This window comes from Abramis brama (assembly GCF_963993115.1).
Source record: "Abramis brama genome assembly, chromosome: 22".
Lineage (NCBI taxonomy): Eukaryota > Metazoa > Chordata > Actinopteri > Cypriniformes > Leuciscidae > Abramis > Abramis brama.
The window spans coordinates 11,165,260-11,184,333 of record NC_139984.1 but is presented as its reverse complement, the minus strand read 5'-3'; the positions used below and the strand labels follow the sequence as shown (position 1 = coordinate 11,184,333).

The 19,074-nt window shown below is 37.4% G+C and overlaps 1 protein-coding gene across 4 annotated transcripts in view; it reads left to right on the top strand.

Annotated features, from left to right (window-relative positions):
• ndrg3b (ndrg family member 3b) overlaps positions 1–19,074 on the top strand; it is a 62,443-nt gene that overhangs the window by 40,779 nt on the left and 2,590 nt on the right. For 2 of the 4 annotated variants that reach the window (XM_084097983.1, XM_084097981.1), the window contains 13 exons: positions 3,963–4,068; positions 4,547–4,667; positions 5,110–5,172; positions 5,336–5,396; positions 9,766–9,852; positions 10,543–10,599; positions 10,673–10,776; positions 10,874–10,939; positions 11,030–11,081; positions 11,482–11,529; positions 12,610–12,645; positions 12,738–12,789; positions 17,299–17,337. In XM_084097983.1, coding sequence (XP_083954109.1) covers positions 3,963–4,068; positions 4,547–4,667; positions 5,110–5,172; positions 5,336–5,396; positions 9,766–9,852; positions 10,543–10,599; positions 10,673–10,776; positions 10,874–10,939; positions 11,030–11,081; positions 11,482–11,529; positions 12,610–12,645; positions 12,738–12,789; positions 17,299–17,337 — 892 coding nt within the window. The remainder of the gene's footprint in view (positions 1–3,962; positions 4,069–4,546; positions 4,668–5,109; positions 5,173–5,335; positions 5,397–9,765; positions 9,853–10,542; positions 10,600–10,672; positions 10,777–10,873; positions 10,940–11,029; positions 11,082–11,481; positions 11,530–12,609; positions 12,646–12,737; positions 12,790–17,298; positions 17,338–19,074) is intronic. The other 2 variants (XM_084097980.1, XM_084097982.1) reach the window with 1 other exon arrangement.

Below are 19,074 nucleotides of genomic sequence, written 5' to 3'. Positions count from 1 at the left end.
TTAATGTGAGACCAAATATTCACTATAGGGTTCAAATCTGGATTCTGACCAGGCCAAAACATGAGCCTGATGGACTTGTTCTCAAGACGCTTCTGGGTTGTCTTTGCAGTTTGGGCAGGAGTATTATCTTGCTGAAAAATCACATCTGATCATTCCTCTTTAGATAACAGCTTTTCAATTGTGGGAAGCAAATCATTCTGCAATATTCTCCTGTACTCCAGAGCATTAAATGACTTTTCACAGTGAAGGAGCTCACCAATGCCAGCAGCTAAAAAGGCTCCTCACACAACGGCACAGTCTCTTCCTTCATGCCTCATTGTGGTGGAGATGCATTTATTATTATATTTTTCAGCAGATTTTCAAAGACACTGCTCTGGAGCATCACCATGAAACCAGCAAATGTTGTCTTAGTAACTGAGTCTATATGTTGCAATATGTTCTTGAATTGACTAAAAAAATAAAAATAGCAACTTAGCAAGTGACCACGCAACAACCGAAGTGATGTTGTTGCTGGTTGAAGTACTTATGACTTGTTGTAATACCAGTATCCATTAATTAAAAACACATTTAAACAGTGTTTCTATTGCATGTATGCATGTGTGTGTATGTGTATATTTATAAAAAAAATTTTTTTTTACGAATTAATATTTTTATTCAGCAAGGATGCAATGCATAGTTCAAGTAAAGACCTTTTATAATGTTACAAAAGATTCTATTTAAAATTAATGCTGTTTTTTTTTTTAACTTTCCATTCATCAAAAAATCTTGGGAAAAAAATGCATCACTGTTTCCAGTAAAATAAGTAGCACAATTGTTTTTAAACATTAATAATAATAATCAGAAATGTTTCTTTCTGAAAATTCATTACCATCTTTACCATTACAGGAATAAATTACATTTTAAAATATACTAAAATATTGTTGTTGTAAATTGTAATTATATTTCACAATATTAGGCTTTTTACAGGTTTTTTTTTTTTTAATCAAATAAATGCAGCATTTTTCTGCGTAAGAGACTTCATTAAAACATATATATAAAAAAAAAATCATACCAACCCCAAATTTTTGAATAATCATTCAGTGAACCACTAGATGCACAAGTTGTTGCTATCATGATTATTATTATGATTATAATTATAAGCATACAAAATGTAGCAATCAATTCAGACTTGCCATTTTTTTTAATACATTTTTATTTCCGATGGACGAGTAGCTGTGCAGCACGTCAAAAATAAACTGGGTGTCCACCAACTGTTGGCACGTTGCAACAGCCGTTTCCATTGTACACCGCTTTGATTATAAAGGGGAGTGATCACATTTTGTCATGTCACAACGGGCTGCTCGCGTCCAGTGTAGAAATGGTGCCACTGTAGAAACACCTGTTTCTGAAGACTGTTTGAATGATACATCAAGAGATCAGACAAACAATCGCCGAACATGAGATGTCACGGAGAGCAATGTGTGTGTGTGCACACTCAAACATAACCGCCTTGTCTATTTTTAAATCTGCTGCCTTCAGTCGGTGCGGCTGTGGTTTGCTTCAGGTGTCAGCTGCTAGCATGATTTCTAGATCTCCTGCTTAAGACATCACTATCAGAGACGTTACCTGTGTCTGTTAACATCAACTATGAGTAGAGAAATGATTTAGCTTTCTCTTCTTGCCTTTTATTAACAAACGCGCCTGCGCATAATCAGTGACCTTCAGTTAAGGTCATTGAGGTCTTGTGTGTTTCTGTATTAAGTGTGTGTGCAGTCTGCAGGTTTCCATCGAAACAATGTCAGACTCTTATGGCGCGTTTCAGAGCTGCTTTTGGTGAACCTGCAGGCAGATATATCCAGAATAATGAAACCTCACGCTGTGTGTGGAATGAGATTAGAGCCGGACCTGCTGCTCTCAGGAGTCTAAATTGTGCTGCTAGCCTCTCACCTCAGTCTTGTGGTTCAAACCTCATCCTGTTTGTGTGATCTTGTAGCTGAGGTGTCCATTTTGTCCGAGGCGGCAGTTTTTTATTATTTTTACTTTGACGTATAATGCAGTGGTAGTTGTGGTGATGTGCAACAACAAACAACATCAACGGTGGGCCGAAACCTACACCACAATGAAACACAAGAGCGTGACTAACGTTGACATTCATTTGTTTGGAAACAGGCTTGAAAAAACATTATGGAGTTAATTGTGAGCCTGCGCCTGATAGGCTTGCTGTGGTAGACGGTGTTACCTGTGTTACTCAGTGTTCCTCTGTGTTCAGCCATACACCGATTACATTACTTGGCCTCCAAGCAGTGGCGGATTTAGCAAATCGGGGGCCCAAGGCGAGGTAGGGCTATGGGCCCCTCCCTATCCAATCTTTAAAAGAGAACGATAAAAATATGTACCGACTGAATGGTGGATAGGCAGGTAAAGCTAATCTACGGGGAAGTAAAGGTTAGGGAGGAGAAAAAACGTCCCCTTTTATACCCTGCATACACTTCTTACATGTTACAATGTTTAGCCTACATGGTACAATTTCTGGTAAGCTGTTTTTTTTTGTTTTTTTTTGCTTGACAAATTTCACCATTTCGATTCAATTCTTGTGATTTGATTCAATATTGACTCATTTGGATAAATATTAGGTAACGTTTCACAAGATAGGCGTTACTTTTTCTCAAGAAAAAAAAAGCCCTATCAGCTGGTATAATTTAAGGTTAAAATAAGTAATATAGTACACATATTTAGCCAAATACTCTCTATAGCTCTTTTTTTTTTCTAGCCAATTAAATGGCTTTCCTGAAGTAAATGTTATGTGACGATTGTTCTCCAGCTGTTTTACCGCTTTCCGCGGTTGAAAAACACTTATTGATCAATATTATGAATGAGGAATATACATTTCGGTAAGTTATACTGTATCTTTCAACATTGTTAATTCGTGTTTATTTACTATTAGCTAGAGATGATCAGTTCATGTGCCGCTATATGAATCTGTCACGTCACATTAAAACGTCAAAACGGTATTTATTGTTTGAATTTCGTTATAGAATTGACAGAATCTGAGAGCTGAGATTTTTTTAAATATCATGATTAATAAGTAAACTGCTCAGTTTTGTCTGTCGATCTCCATGTCCTCTTTGCTTCACGATTTTTCTGTGCGTTTGGACGTTGTTGTTCCTGATCTGTATCCCCAACAGTAGCCGTAAAAAAAGTTTGTCATCTTTGGCAGCGTTCCTAAATACTTATCAGCGTCTTTTCACTTTTTTTCTTTTATTTAAGCCGCTTGGGTAACTTCGAAACTTTAAATTTTCGCGTTTAGACTCATCTTGCTCTGTTTGTGTATTTCCCAGTCCTCCTGTTACTGCGTGTTGTTTATCTTTCGCGCCGCGCACCTTTACAGACTTTTTGCTTTCCTCCCGCTTCCTCCTTTTTTCAGCACAGCTTGGGTAGCTAGCTTCGCTTCATTTTTACTGTCTACTACTCTGTACACTCTGTCTGTCAATCACTTCTTTTTCTCCGTCAGTTTTTTGGCACAGCCTTGTCACTTTCGCAGATGCGCAGTAAGTGAGATAATGGAATAATCCAATGTAGTGAGGTGGGGGGGCCCCCTCCTGTCTGCGACACTAATGATTTGATGCTATTTTTCGCAAATGGAGTTTTAGAAATATATAATAAAAATAAAAAAACTTAAGCATAAGTTAATATGGCATTTTGGGGGCCCCTAGGTAGCTCGGGGCCCAAGGCAATTGCCGACCTTTGCCTAATGGTAAAGTCCGCCCCTGCCTCCAAGGCACTGCTTTTTTATAGAAATAAAAACCATTTAGTTCAGTTGGACAACGGACGTAACAACTATAAACTGTAAGTGTTTACTCTGCTCCATTTCACTTATCATGTGACGAGATTAAAGGCCCGGGTATACTTAATTTTCCGTGTAAACAGTTAACGTTTTTGTGCTTTTATTGGTAATTCACATGTCATCATCTGATTGGTTGCAGGAGCACGACATTGAGACTCCTCACGGTGTCCTTCACGTGACTTTGAGAGGGACCCCTAAAGGCAACCGGCCGGTCATTCTCACCTATCATGACATCGGACTCAATCGTAAGTTGTCACGTATATTCAATTTTCCTGTGTTTCCTCAGAATGTGCCATTAGAGTTCACCTACTTGATGAATACAGGGACGGGTGGTCTAGATCAGTGTTTCTCAGCCCTCTTCCTCGAGGTCATAAAGGGACGCAACTGACATTGTGTATACATAGTACATGACAAATGTAGTACATCCAGATGTTACACTATATAGAACATTAGTTTTTAAAGGTTGCAAAGTTAATTCCTCATCAAATATAGTACCTACTCAGACAGAATGTGATTTCATGTATATACCTGTACAACATTATAATGGCAAACCGAAAGCCAGGAAACTGATTTACAGGGCACTGACGATGGTAGTAAATTGGATTTAGTAAAAACGTCTTGTTGAACCCAAAGGATCTTTTCTTTTTGTCTGATATTGATTTATGAAAACGTGTTTGAGAAGTGTCTGATAATAAACAAGTGTTTTGTTCTCTTGCGACGCAGATAAGTCATGTTTCAACACACTCTTCAACTTCGAGGACATGCAGGAGATCACCCAGCACTTTGCTGTGGTCCATGTTGATGCTCCGGGCCAGCAAGAATCTGCACCTCCTTTCCCCACCGGGTAAGACAGACTACCAAAGAAACAACTCTGGCTCAAAACCATAATATATCCAAGCCTAACGTCACAAAACTGGTCTGTGCTAATGCATGCTAATCGTAAAATGTTCTACCATGAAAACTCACTCATCTGTTGTACCAATTGCTTTTATGACCAATGTCTGCAACCTGAAAGTCACACCCTGGCAGTGTCGGCCCAACTCTGTTAGTTTTTAAGGCAAATGATTTTCCCGTGCAGATTTTGCAACACTGCTTGGTTTATATGTTACTTCTGTGTGAGCTCTGCTTCATACAAGGCTATGCTATCGACAATAGACAAACCTTTTGCCCACTAAAGTTTGCTGATGTAACCACACCTTAACTGCTGATACAGTACTTTCACATTCACTTGAAAACAATTAAAGCTTGACTAATTTTCATTCTTGCCTCTATCTTCTTTCCCTCAGGTACCAGTACCCCACCATGGATGAGCTTGCTGAAATGCTTCCCTCAGTCCTGACTCAGCTAAAGTGAGTCCGAACCTCACATGTCCTCAATCCAGTACAATTAGATGAAAATAAATCCCATATGTTCACAAAATCCTGATGAACATACCTTCTATTAAAGTCTCAAATCATGTGTGTGTTTTTAGTAATATATGCCAGTTAATGGATGATTTAAATGCCTTAACAGAATCAACAGTGTGATTGGTATCGGCGTGGGCGCAGGAGCTTATATCCTCTCTAGACTCGCTGTAAGTAAAATATCTTCCATTTTGTTTTGTTATAATGACCAAATAGTCATTGTATGTTGTAATAACCAACCGTCGGAGTAGCTTGTGGTAACGAGCCATTAGATGTTTAATTGAGCAGCTGAATGAAGTTGAGTTCATCAGAGGTGAAGATCATTGGAGTATGTCTGCAGTAAAACCATCTGTCATCAGGCTTTAATAAGAAACTCACAGTTCACACATGCATTTACACTCTCACCCTACACAAAGCCCTCATTCACCATCTATGCAGAAACATTCACGCTGGAGGTGGATACCCTCATAAACGCATTCATTACGACGTCATACACACTCGCTCATGTTTCCTGCTGGTTATTATCAATGTATAAAGGGTATTTTTCCTACGTAAGTTTATCTTAAATTTCCATGGCCTTATTTCACTACTTCATTATTTCAGCCCAGCATATCACACTCTCATACTTCTAACAGCTTGCAGTGCACATTTTCGTGTTTCTGCTGCATACGTGCTTGCTCATCGAGCCCTGTGAAATCAGACGGCCATTTGTAACAAACACACGCCTACGCAGTTCAGCAGATTAACTGCAGCACGTATAAACTATTTAAAATCATTTGAATTACACCTTGGTTATCACATGTTTGTCTGTAGACGTGGTCATGCATGAGAACTGCCTAGAATACTTGCGTTTCTCTGCATGTCTTTCTAGTTCTAGTGATAAGCCTTATTCAGAGAGGAAAACTAAGAGGTGTGAAACCTGAATCATTTTCCATCACAATCACGGTCACAAGACGTTTGATATATTTCGGCTTCCCATAGCTGAAGTTCTTCTTTAAAACCAAGTGTGAGCCCTTGCAGTAAGTCAGCGCTGTGACATACTGAGAACTTGGTTAAGGTGTCGATAGAAGGTTAGGTCACGTCAATAAAAGGTTAAATAAGAGGTTAAAGCTGCACGGCTTTACTTTGTTGCATTCTCACTTCTGTAATTTGACGTATTTTGGGGTGAAACAGAATATTCAACAAGACAGTGTAGGCCAGAACATCATCAGCACCCACTTTTTAGTCTACTGGCTGAGTTAATCCCTGAGAGGATCTATATGCATCCCAATTACCCCAATACCAGCCCTGTAATATTTATTAAATTAAGGTTAAGGCTAGGGCTGTGACGGTCGCAGTTTTTTACCACCGCGGTGGTAATGGACCAACTACCGGCAGTGGCGCGTGGTTGGGGGGTTGTTTTGAAATAATAAAAAAATAAAAATAAACGAGGCTCAAACATCCATTTCGTAACAGACATGCGTGTTTGAGCAATTCCGTCAAAGAAGCAGACAGTTTGCCTGTAAAGCATTGAAATAAATATCACTAAATAATAGTAACTTAAATAATATAATAAAGTTAAATATAAAAAAAAACACACATTTGTTTTATATTTCCACACATACCGCTCTGCGCATTGAGAGGGATGTGGGACACGAGCAGGAAAGAGACCATCGATCTCTTTTCTGATATCTTCATGTTTTCCACTTGTTGTAGAAGGTCTGAAGAGCGAACTTTATCTTCCACAAGGACAAGACATTTAGGCTATGTTTGATTTTGCGCTGCCAGAGAAAGCGAAACTTAAAATCTCAAAGAACTTAAAATAAACTCGACGCGCCTTAACATATCTAATGATAAGCACAAACTGGTAAAAAGAATTTGAAGTGCAAGTAAAAATGTAGGCTATCTGTCCTACTGCGTTTTTCTACCTTACCATAGTAAAGAATGTGAATTTAATAGACCTAATTAAAAGCAAACCAAGGAAGAAAACGTTTATAATCCCCTTCAAAAATGGGTGAGGCGTGAGTGAAGATTTGGGAAAAGAAACAAGAGATTCCATGTCTAGTGAAATAACTAATGGAATATTGTTAAATTCGCTGATAATCGGGTGACCAGATCGCAAACCATACAAAGCTTAAATTTATGGGCTCACGCACAACTCTCTCATTCGTCATGATGTTTCCATGCCTGCGATGTAACATTTAATTGCTAACCTATTATTTATTTTATAAACAAAGCTTTGTGCTTTACTCGTGTCATAATATTCATGTAAAACAGCATTCACTGTCAAAAAATAGTGTTTTAGCGGACTTCCGCCGGTGCTAATCAGCCAGCACGGTGGTGCGGTTGTCAAGTTTACCAGTGTTGTGTCGAACTTGCCAAATTATTACCCCCCTCGTTGAAGTCAGTATCTGATTGCCTAATCCTAACCCCACCCCTAATCCTGACCCCTCCCCCACAACTAATCCTAAACCTACCGATACTAGGGGGGTAATAATTTGGCTTGGGTCAGAATTTTGCACAACACCGGCACAGCCCTAGTTAAGGCCAATTCACACTGCACTGACAGATGAAGACCAATGCCGACAGTCACCAGATTACAGCGCATCACTTCTCAGACATTTTAACGCCGATTCAGCGATTGGCAAAAACAAGCTCCGACAGATGGCAACAGATTCACACCAATCCGACAAATAAAAAAAGGGCAAAAAAAGGGTGACAATGATTACAAAATCTACATCTTGGGGGTGAAATATCTCTTCAAACAACTGCTTGGCTAGTAACATTATTCAACATTAACCAGTAACCAGCAGAACTGGTCATGTTCGCCAAAAAGAAAACATGTTGCAGATTGTTTACACGCTTTTGATGATAATTCTTGAAGACAAACCTTTTTTACCCCTTTAGAATGATGTGCATTAAAAGGGTTAGTTCACCCAAAAATGAAAATTCTGTCAGTAATTACTCACCCTCATGTTGTTCCAACCATGTAAGTCTTTCGTTCATCTTCGGATCACAAATTAAGATATTTTTGATGAAATCTGACAGCTTTCTCACTCCTCCATAGGCTTTCAGAGGGACCCAAACTCGCCGGCCCAGAATAGTTGTTAAAAACATCGTTAAAATAGTCCAAGTGACTACAGTGGCTCTACATTAAGTTTATCATGCGACGACAATACTTTTTGTGCAGAAAAAAAACAACAAAAATAACGACTTTATCCAACTATTAGTGTTCTTCAATGTGGGCCTCTGACGAGAGTTCACGGGAGCGCCAGGACGCATGCGCGAGAACTGAGATTACGGCGTTCTTCTTCTACTCCTACTTGTTACTGGCTGCTCACTCCTTGGGAGTATTACCGCCATCTTGGACTATTTTAACGATGTTTTTAACAACTATTCTGGGCCGACGAGTTTGGGTCCCTCTGAAAGCCTATGGAGGAGTCAGAAAGCACTCAGATTTCATCAAAAATATCTTAATTTGTGATCCGAAGATGAACGAAAGACTTGGGTGAGTAATTACTGACAGAATTTTCATTTTTGGGTGAACTAACCCTTTAATGCACAATAAGACTGGGAATGAGTATTCAGGGTGTAAATGGAATCAGTTGATTTTATGTTGACTATTGACATCTTTTTAAGGCTACGTCTACATTAATCCGGATACTTTTGAAAACGGCGTTTTCGTTTATAAACGCTCTCCGTCCACACTAGCGTTTTCAGGCGTTTTCGGACGTTTCAGTGTGGATGAGAAACTTTTGAAAAACGCATGAAAACACTAAATTCACCTTTACTGCGCATGCGTAAAACCCCACAAAAGATCACTGATATGATTCAGATGGAAAACTAAATAATGAAGTTATCGCACAATTCTTCTGACAGGATCATTTTATTTAGTAAAATATCTCACCATTCACTGATGCGGTCCAGGTCGCACGCAGACACCTTATGTTTGGTCTAAAACGCGACTGCTCTCATGTATTGCCGCAGGACAGCAAATGTGAGTAAATTCTGTCATCTTTGCAGGACTGTGATATGAAGAGTGTGCAATGTAGAATATTTTTAGCAGCAGTGTGAAAGTGAATAGAACATAACAGGCACAATACTGGTAATAAACATGAATATCTATTGGTACAATATGCGTCACATGACTAAATTTACGTCACCGTTTTTAAATCCACACTACAACGTGAACACGGCGTTTTCAAATGTATCCACTTTGGAGTGCGTTTTCAAAATAGCTTCGTTTTCATTAATAAAAACGCCGTCTCAGTGTAGACGGAAGGCCAAAACGGAGAGAAAAATATCCGTTTTCAAACAAAAACGTATTAGTGTGGACATGGCCTAAATCAATGTGATATTTTTGTGGTCCCAGGTCAATAACAATGTGTTTGAGTAAGACCCAAACAAGTCTATAGATAGCAATACCACAAAAAAAGTAAAGAATCTGTCTCATTAGTCTGTTCAGTCATGTGCCTAATCCTCTCAGTCAGGAGGTGCCCTGAGGGTTAAGATCAGTATTATCATTAATGATGGACTGATCCATGTGTTGTCATTCTCTAGCTGAATGAGCCTGCTCTGGTGGAGGGATTGGTTCTCATCAACGTGGACCCCTGTGCTAAGGGCTGGATCGACTGGGCTGCCTCTAAGGTAAAATTATGAATGCACTGTCAAATTAAGTGCAGATAATTATTAAATTAATAATTATAAAATGGCACAAAAATGTATACTGGTATTATCCCAATGACAAGCTGCAAACTATGGACTGTAGGCCAGTGATGGAATTATATTCAATAATATGGAAATAAAGCACACAAAATATTGGCTTTTTGTGTAACTGGTACATAATGGTTTACCCATCTACCACAGTAGACTTATACAATAGTCTTTGCATTATCTTCTTTTAAATGCTTTTTTCAACAACAAAAAAAAAGTGTTGTTACTGGTGGTTATTTGCATTTTAATTGAATCAGAATTTCATGTAATTAATTTATTATTTTTTTGTGTGTCTTTTATTTATTTGACTATTTTGCACATTTATTCCCAGAAAATACTTTATTTATTATACTTCCATTATTAGCTACAAGCCAACTCTAATAATTCCTCCATACTTTAGATTTCTCAACAGATTAGTGTGCTTGATCTTCTTAAGATTTTCCCTGTTGTAAAGCGCATAATAACCTTACAGGTCAGATTGCTACGATGATGAAAAGTGCTCAAGTCAGTGGATTGTGAACATTGGGTGGAGGTGCTGGGAACAAGATTTGTGTGATCTTCTCAAACATCTCATTTAAAGGTTGTGCTTTTGTTTTGCACTGTGTCTGTGTGTTTCTGCTTTAGCTGTCTGGATGGACCAGCAATCTAGTAGACATTGTGATGGAACACCATTTCAGCACGGTAGGTCTTAAATATGATATTCACCACAGCATCTGTTAGAGTCTTGTTCATGAGCTGAGTTTTTGTACCTCAGGACGAGCTGACAGAGAACCAGGAGATCATTCAAACATACCGTCTGCACATCGCTCAGGACATCAATCAGGACAACCTGGCTCTTTTCTGCCAGTCCTACAACAGGTGCCATCATCAAAACCCTGATCTAGGACCAATTCACACACTGATCCTTGTCATATGAGCTGATATTAAAAAGTTTTTTTATTTTTTATTATTACAGTCGGCAAGATCTGGAGATTGAGAGGCCCGTCCTGGGACTTAATGAAAATACAGTCAAAACACTGAAGTATGTTAATTGGTTGTCTATTTTATGGCTATTGAATCATGGTGTCTCCTCTTCCTTTCACTTTTATGTCTCTCTTCTCTTGTTGTTTAGATGTCCTTCCCTGCTAATAGTTGGTGACACATCACCAGCGGTAGATGCTGTGGTGAGTGACTTATCAAAAACACTGCCATTGCATCTATGGGCAGTGAGAGAGAACACAGTGTGCTTTCTAAACGGCTCAGTGTGTTTTATCTCATTGTTCCATTTTTCTGTTCAGACTGTAACCGTGACATCACATCCTAAAAGGGGCTAATCATCGTACCATCTTATGTTGCAAAGCACCTGGTCTTTGATACAGATTGGCCAATAAAGCAATTCCATCTGTGCTAAAATCCTTTAATAACAGCTTTTGTACTTAAAGTTTTGGCACCTATTGAGTTTGCCTATTAAATAACACAGAAGGGTGGCACTTTAAACAGTTTGGTTTAGTGCAGAGTATCTGTCTATTTCTTGTATTATGTTTCTAAACTGACCATGTGGGATTTGATCTGTTTTTTTCACAGGTTGAATGCAACTCGAGGTTAAATCCAACCAAGACTACTTTACTCAAGGCATGACAGCTTTTCCCTCTTCTAGAACAATGTTTTGATTGAGGGATGCAAACTTGTCACCTTTCGGCTAAAATTTTAATTTTGGTTCAAATATATAATCTGTGTCATCAATCAGGGACTGGCAGTTTAAAGCCTTTGAAAAAAAATTGAAAATCTAATTTGTATTTAAATGCATAAGTTTAGTGTTTTTGTATTTTTTTTTAAATGCATAAAGAACTTTGTGCCAGTCAACCTCTTTATTAGGCTGCTGATTTCCTGTTTCAACTAGTTCAGACCCCCCAAACCCAACTTTCATGCATGTGAGCTGCAGCTGTACGACTACAGCTATTTTCTGAATAAAGGGATTCACATAAAGAGATGTTACTCACATTTTCATCCAAAAATATACTCACGCTCAAGTTGTTCCAAATCTGTATGAGTTTCTTTCTTCTGCTGAACACAAAAGATATTTTGATAATTTATTCATTTATGGGTGAACTATCCCTTAAATAAGGAATAAGTGATACTTCACTGAATGGCCGATTTCACTTGTATTTTGTGTATTTATGCATTTGAAAATACACTCAACTATTTTCACAAGTTTGTAATATGAATCATTTATAAATGTGTTGTCTCCTTGCAGTTTTCCACCAAAATTAAAGATCTATGATTTAATGTTTGACAGCAAAGAAATGAATGAATATTAATATTGTAATTTTACTTTTGTTCTGTAAAATAAAATGATTATTTTAAGTTTACAGTACAATAGTATTATAACTATAGTAATATATTGGTTTGTATTGTTTGCTTTTAATAATATAATACATTTATTATTATTATTATTATTTAGTCATATTGAATGGTTTCCATAAAAACACTGTGGCCTGAGACTATGAAGTTCTAGGGTGAGTTTTTCCCCTATATCCACATGACCGTAAATCCACATTTTAAAGATATTTAATAATTTTCTTCTCTGGGTCGTTTCTTTGACACCTTTTTCATTCCTGTTGAGTTTGCATCCCTGTTTTTTTTTTTTTTTCAGTGTGTATATTTCTTTCAATATGACAGAATGTATTTATTATTGTATCCTCCTTTCTTCAGATGGCAGATTGTGGTGGACTTCCCCAAGTTGTCCAAGTAAGAATAAAACACAACACCATTATGTCTGCCACGGCATCAGTTTGATGTAGTTTTGACTTGTATTAAATGTGGATGTTTTCTGTTTTTAGCCGGGTAAACTCGCTGAGGCCTTCAAGTACTTTGTCCAGGGAATGGGCTACAGTAAGTCTCTGTCCTCTTTCTCTTCTCATAGGCCACTTAAATGTTGAGCGTTTGACCGTATCATCTTTCTCAGTTTATATTTATATTCACTGTTTGTATGAAATTTGTCTCTTGTTTGCATTTCGTGTCTGAAAGCATCTTGTTGTTAGAGAGATGTCAGCATCATCTCAACTTACATACTGTATGTCCCCAGTGCTTTAATAATGTATGTCATGAATATAACAACGTCTAAAACAGCAGCAGGAATATGACACATTCAAGGGTGAGAGAGCAAATCCTGGGCCCTCAGATGTTATGAACATGATAATAATCATAATCTGCCTCAGTGGATCATTTATCCACTGCTGATCTGAGTCAGTATTCTTGAGGTCTCAGATCAGCCCTCGGATGCACTAACACATGACTTGTCTTCCGTGTGGCCGTTCAGTGATGCGCTCTTCAGCGTGTAAGTACACTAGTCTTCCTCTAAGAGCATGATGTGTGGCATGAGCCTTGTGTGACTTCTCTGATCTTCAGGTTTAATATCTTTTGTGCCCTAAAAGATCCTTTGAGTGCTCAGTGCTTTGCATAGCATGGAAACTTTATTGCTTTAAAACCTAAAGCCTTCAGACCTCGGCTTCATTCAGCTCTGTCTAATGTTTATATGGTTATGTTTAGAATATATTTCTATTCAGTAATATAAACATGAAATGAAGTTGTTGTTTTTTAAAGGTGAAGTGTGTGATTTCCGAAGGTTTTTTCTAAGGTTTTGGCGAGTCTATAAAGAATCCTAAAAGTTCTCTTAAAATCCTCTGTCTTGTTAAACAATATAGATGGTTATTATGTTTTACGTACAGTTATGCAAACCTAGAAAATGAAATGCCCTCAAATTTCCATAAGCTCCTACAGATATTTTCATATATGCATTCACTTTTAAAGGTTTGCAAGTGGTATTCACAACTACTAGTTTTACTGTGAAACTTGGTTTTCAATTAGAGCCTGTCAACAGTATCAATATTTTAGGCTTTGTTTGCCATTATTAGTCCAGGCAAAGTAACTCATTTTGGAGCCAAAAATAGAACTAATTGTAAAAGAATTTTTTTCAGCTTGGATCATTTCTATGAGGTGCCCAGAACAACATACTAAAAGTCCTAAGAAATCCTAGTTGAGGAAATATGTTAAATTCTCATCAATCCGAGATGTGTGCCAATGAGGCCAGGCAACAATTAATTTTATTTAATTAATTAAAATTAAATTAATTTCAAAAGAAACTTGTAATACAAAAAAAGTTAGTTTTCATGTATACTTTTACTATGTAAAGTTTTATTGTGGTAGGAGTAAAGGAAAAAAATAAGCCTATTTGGGTGTATTTTGGGCATATTCGATTAGTGTATAGCTCATTTGCATATTCAAATTAATTTTCAAAGAAACTTGTAATACAAAATTTTTTACTTTTTCATGGGTACTTTCATTGTGTAAAGTTTCATTTTGATAGGAGTAAAGGAAAAAAATAGCCCCGTTGGGGTGTATTGTTGCCTGGCCTTATTGGCACACATCTCGGATTGATGAGAATTTAACATATTTCCTCAACTAGGATTTCTTAGGACTTTTAGTATGTTGTTCTGGACACGTCATAGAAATGATCTAAGCTGAAAAAAAATATTTTACAATTAGTCTGTCGTACAACGCTATTTTGCCTGAACTATATTGCCAATAAATAATAATAATTAACCGAACGGGCTCATTCATCTTAAAGGGTAACTCTCGCCAAAATGCAACCTTGGGTCTTTTTGTTAATCTACCTGAGGCAAACTTTTGTTTTAAAGCATAATTAGAATGGAAACTCCACTTTTAAGTTTGACCGTATTTTCATTTTCGGTCAAATTGCCTTTTGAATGGGAGTGCATGGGGCACGACTATGATAGCATCAAAAAATCGCTATTTTTAAAACACTAAGAAGGCTCGACACAACATGAAACTTTGCTCGAAGTATCACCAGGGGCTCTACACGTGAACATTGAGAACATTGTTTGTGTACACAGAGGTTACTAAAAAGAAAGATTTTGAACGAAAAAGTTTTCGAAAGTTCGAAAGAACAGCATTTATTTGCTAGTCTAACATTATAAATGTCACTTTTTGTTGATTTCATTGTCACTTTTGATTAATTAATGTATCCTTGCTTAATGAAAGTATGTATTACTTATTTATTAACCCAAACCTTTGAGTGCTAGTGCAGCCCTGGGAAGCTTTTGATTTGACCGTCCAGAGAGTGTTTCTGTCTGACACGACAGGAACGTGATCGCAAGCGGCCTGACTCATTTGTAAATGCCCACATTTTGACACAGTCACATTTCTCCTCCATAATCACTAATCTTACCCTGAGATCACTTGACCTTTTTGTAAGTCTATTTTTGTGTTTCTACTGAGAAACACAGCCATCAGGAAACAAGCACACTGTGAGAAATTTGTGAATTACTTTGGTTTTAGATCAGTGTGACGTGTACAACTTGCTCTGACTTCATTATTATCAGTGATTCTGAAATTTGGTCAGTTATATTCAATGATTTTGGAACAATTTATGATACTATTGATTAATTAAATAGTCAATAATGTCATAAATTGTTGGAAAAAATTAACTGATTATTGACTATAAAACAACAGACCAGCATTTACAGCATACACAGTTCATGAATATTAGATATGAAAATTAAATAATAATATGCAATAAAAATAAAATAATGCATATACATTGTGAATTATTACAGTAATTATCAACTATTAAAATCCATTATCAATGCATGGCATTTTCATTGTTGAATGTGATGTATCGCAAAACACCAGTGCATTTTTACACTCCAGATGTTTGAAATGCTACTTTTATTTTTGTGCAGAAACCCAGCATACAGCAGTTCCTACTTGTTGACAAGGCATTTTAAGACCTGTAGATCATTTGCTTTGTTACGAAACGGGGATTAAAATTGTTACGATGTTGCATTTTTTCTTAGTTTTGTTGGCTTCCACAAGGCAGCATTTCTAAACTGACCAAAATTTTATTTATACAAGTCATGTGCGAGAAAACTGTCCATTTATGTTTATGTTCTGAGATTCCGCTCATAGCGGTCATCCGTTAGCATTAAATGAGACGATTAAAGGCCATCTCTTAGAGACGCTCACTAAACACCTTGTAAACTTCGATATTTTTGTGTGTTTTGGACAGTTGATCTGAAATATGTTTGACCAAATTTAAATTAGGCATTTCACTTCGTCTTTGCTCCATGTAAACCCACGATTGTTGAGAAGCATTAGCAAAACAAACACTGCTGCTTTTCACGCAACATGCGCAATTACCCATTATACATTGCGATACAGCCTGGATCATTGGTCCTTTGGGTCGGATTGCTTTCTCCCCACAAGCAAACCGCTCCAGAGTTTTCCAAGCAGGCCGAGACCACCTCATTCAGGCGATCTCGTACGGATTGTTCTGGTGTGGATTGCTCGAGTACGATTGCCATGTTCATATATATGCCCAAACGAACCGAACTAAGGGGGAAAACATGCCAGGTTTCAAAACAAATACTCCAAACAAGTGAGGTGTGAAAATGCCCATGACACACTATCATATACATTTGACCCTTAATTAAAAACGTGATTTTAACTCCTGAACATTTGAATCACTTTTTCTATATTCTCATAGTAATATTTGACTTCATACATGTGTAAACTTTTGATTCAGACAGGAAAAGTACCTAACATGCAACTGAATGGGTGTAATTCTTCTTTTGTCTGTGGAAATATTAGTGTATGCAGAATGAGTCATTAAGAAAGCGTAATGTTCACTGGCTGATTCTGTCATTGACATGTTTGTGTTGCAGTAGGGAGGGTATCACCGGTAAATTCCACTTTGTGTTTTGAGTCTGTTAAAGTGTGTTTTTGTTCTTTTCTTGGTTACTGTTTCGGGTGTGATATTTATTTAGTACAAACCCGCACTCATGAGGGACTATCCCAGCAGAAGACAGTTTCCCTTCTACAGAGCTTCTCTCACTTTCTCTTTTTGCACTTTCAGAGTTTAATTGTCCTTTACCACAGTCTGAAAAAGTATATTCATCAAGAACAACATTTTCGTGTGTTTTCAAGTATGAATGATATAGTAATAGTCTTCTCTCACCACATTTAGTTTTTTGTTCAATTTGTAGTGAATATCCTTGACACCTGAAAGACACAATCGGATATGTGCAAAAGGGAATCATAACCATTCAGAAAAATGTCCCTGTCACTTTTCTTGCATTTGAAATTTGAACAGTCTTAACTGTCAAGGCTATTCCCATCACCCGATCTAACGTCCCCTACTTTCCTTGCGTCTTCTCCTGTAGCGTCTACTTAATCTTTCCTTTTCTCTATCCTCCCTCTTTCAAAAAGTACTACCAAATAATCTCTCCCTTTCCTCTGTCCCATCTTTTTCCTCCTCCTCCTCCTCCTCTTGCATTCCCTTTCCCTATCTTCTTTCTTGACCCCTACAACCAATGCCAACAGTCCCTCATGTGCTACTCAGCCACCTGAACAGCGAATCAGGTACCAGGAGATCAGCCAACACCTTTAGCTGCACCTAAGCCTGTCATCTTATCCTCCCGTGCCTCCTGTCCTCACTGTCTATCCGTCCATGTCCCAATCACATGCATACAAATGTCTTTGTGGCTCTGCATCATGACGTTTGAAGCATGGTAAATAGACATACGTGTTAATGTTTGTTTATTGTCATAAGCTGTCTGAGAGAATGTTTGTGCACACCGTCCAACAGACATCTTATGTTCTTTTATGATTCTCCTAGAAACATGCCTTTACTTTGCATGCCACATTCTGCATCGACTGAAGTTGACTATTCATTTTGCTGCAATGGTTTTGCAAAATGAATTTGAGCTTGATCCTGACACGAGATCTCTCTTTCCTTCATGGGAGAATAATGAATGCAGTGTCTAAACAGTGGTCGCGTCGCCTCAAGATTCTGATATTTATTTAAAGAGTGCTGCAGGAATGAGTCCTAAAACCTGGAAACAATTTATCGTCCCAAAGTCAATGGGTTTTTTGAATGGGTTTTTGGTTAAATGCTTGAAATGAGATCTCTAGTTAACACTAGCTCTAGATATTTTCACATTTTATTCTATGACATAAAATACAGTGCTATGCATAAGTTTAGACACCCATGCTAAAGTTGACTAAAAAGAGGAATAAAAAAATCATCTTTTGGAAATTGAACTTAATGCCTTAATTAAAAAAAATAGGAAAAATCCAACCTTTAAGGACACCAATTTTCTTTGTGAATGAATAATGTATCGTAAATAAATAAATGTTCTTCCTTAAAATACAGGGTGCATAAGTCTGGACACCCCTATGTTAAATTCCCATAGAGGCAGGCAGATTTTTATTTTTAAAGGCCAGTTACTTCATGGATCCAGGATACTATGCATCCTGATAAAGTTCCCTTGGCCTTTGGAATTAAAATAGCCCCACATCATCACATAGCCTTCACCATACCTAGAGATTGGCATGGAGTACTTTCCATAAGATCATCTCTCAGTGCAAATCAAACCATCTATTAGGCTAACTGAAATAAAACCATGCCAGTCTCTAGGTATGGTTGTTTTTATTCCTCTTTTTAGTCAACTTTAGCATGGGTGTCTAAACTTATGCATAGCACTGTACATCAGTAATAGCCCATGTGGTTCTCTCAGGCTTTTAAGTGTCTACTGTAAGTGTGACTACAGAGGTTGTTGGCCACGTCATCACAAGAAAAACTCATCTACGTAGTGTTTATACTCGCACTCTTCCAGTCTATTACAACTTGTAAATTTTGAAGAAAGATTGAGCTACATTAGTGATGTTGAAGTCATGTGACCGTGGTTTATTTTGTTTATAGTCTACATTTATCTTTTTACTTCCGAGGATTATATTTAGTCTTCAAAATCAATAAAAGTTGTGTTCGTCTGTGAAGATTATATTGATGATCGGGTCACAGAGCTTCACAGAGCCTATTTTCTGTAACGATCCAAAAACCAATGGAAAAATCCTAGTTGAGGGAACCACTGATTCGAAGTTCCAGACTGGCCTATAAAAATGCATCATCCTCGCAGCACTCTATTTAGACCATGTATTCAGAAGAGACTTTGTTCTAAGGGTATCTAGGTCTGAATCCCAAATTTGCATACTATCCATCCTGTATAATATTAATTAAAGTTACTTTGTTCTGAATCGTAGTGTATTTAAAAGTAGTAAGTCAAAGTGTTACTGATGGGTTTTTGAGATTTTCGTAAT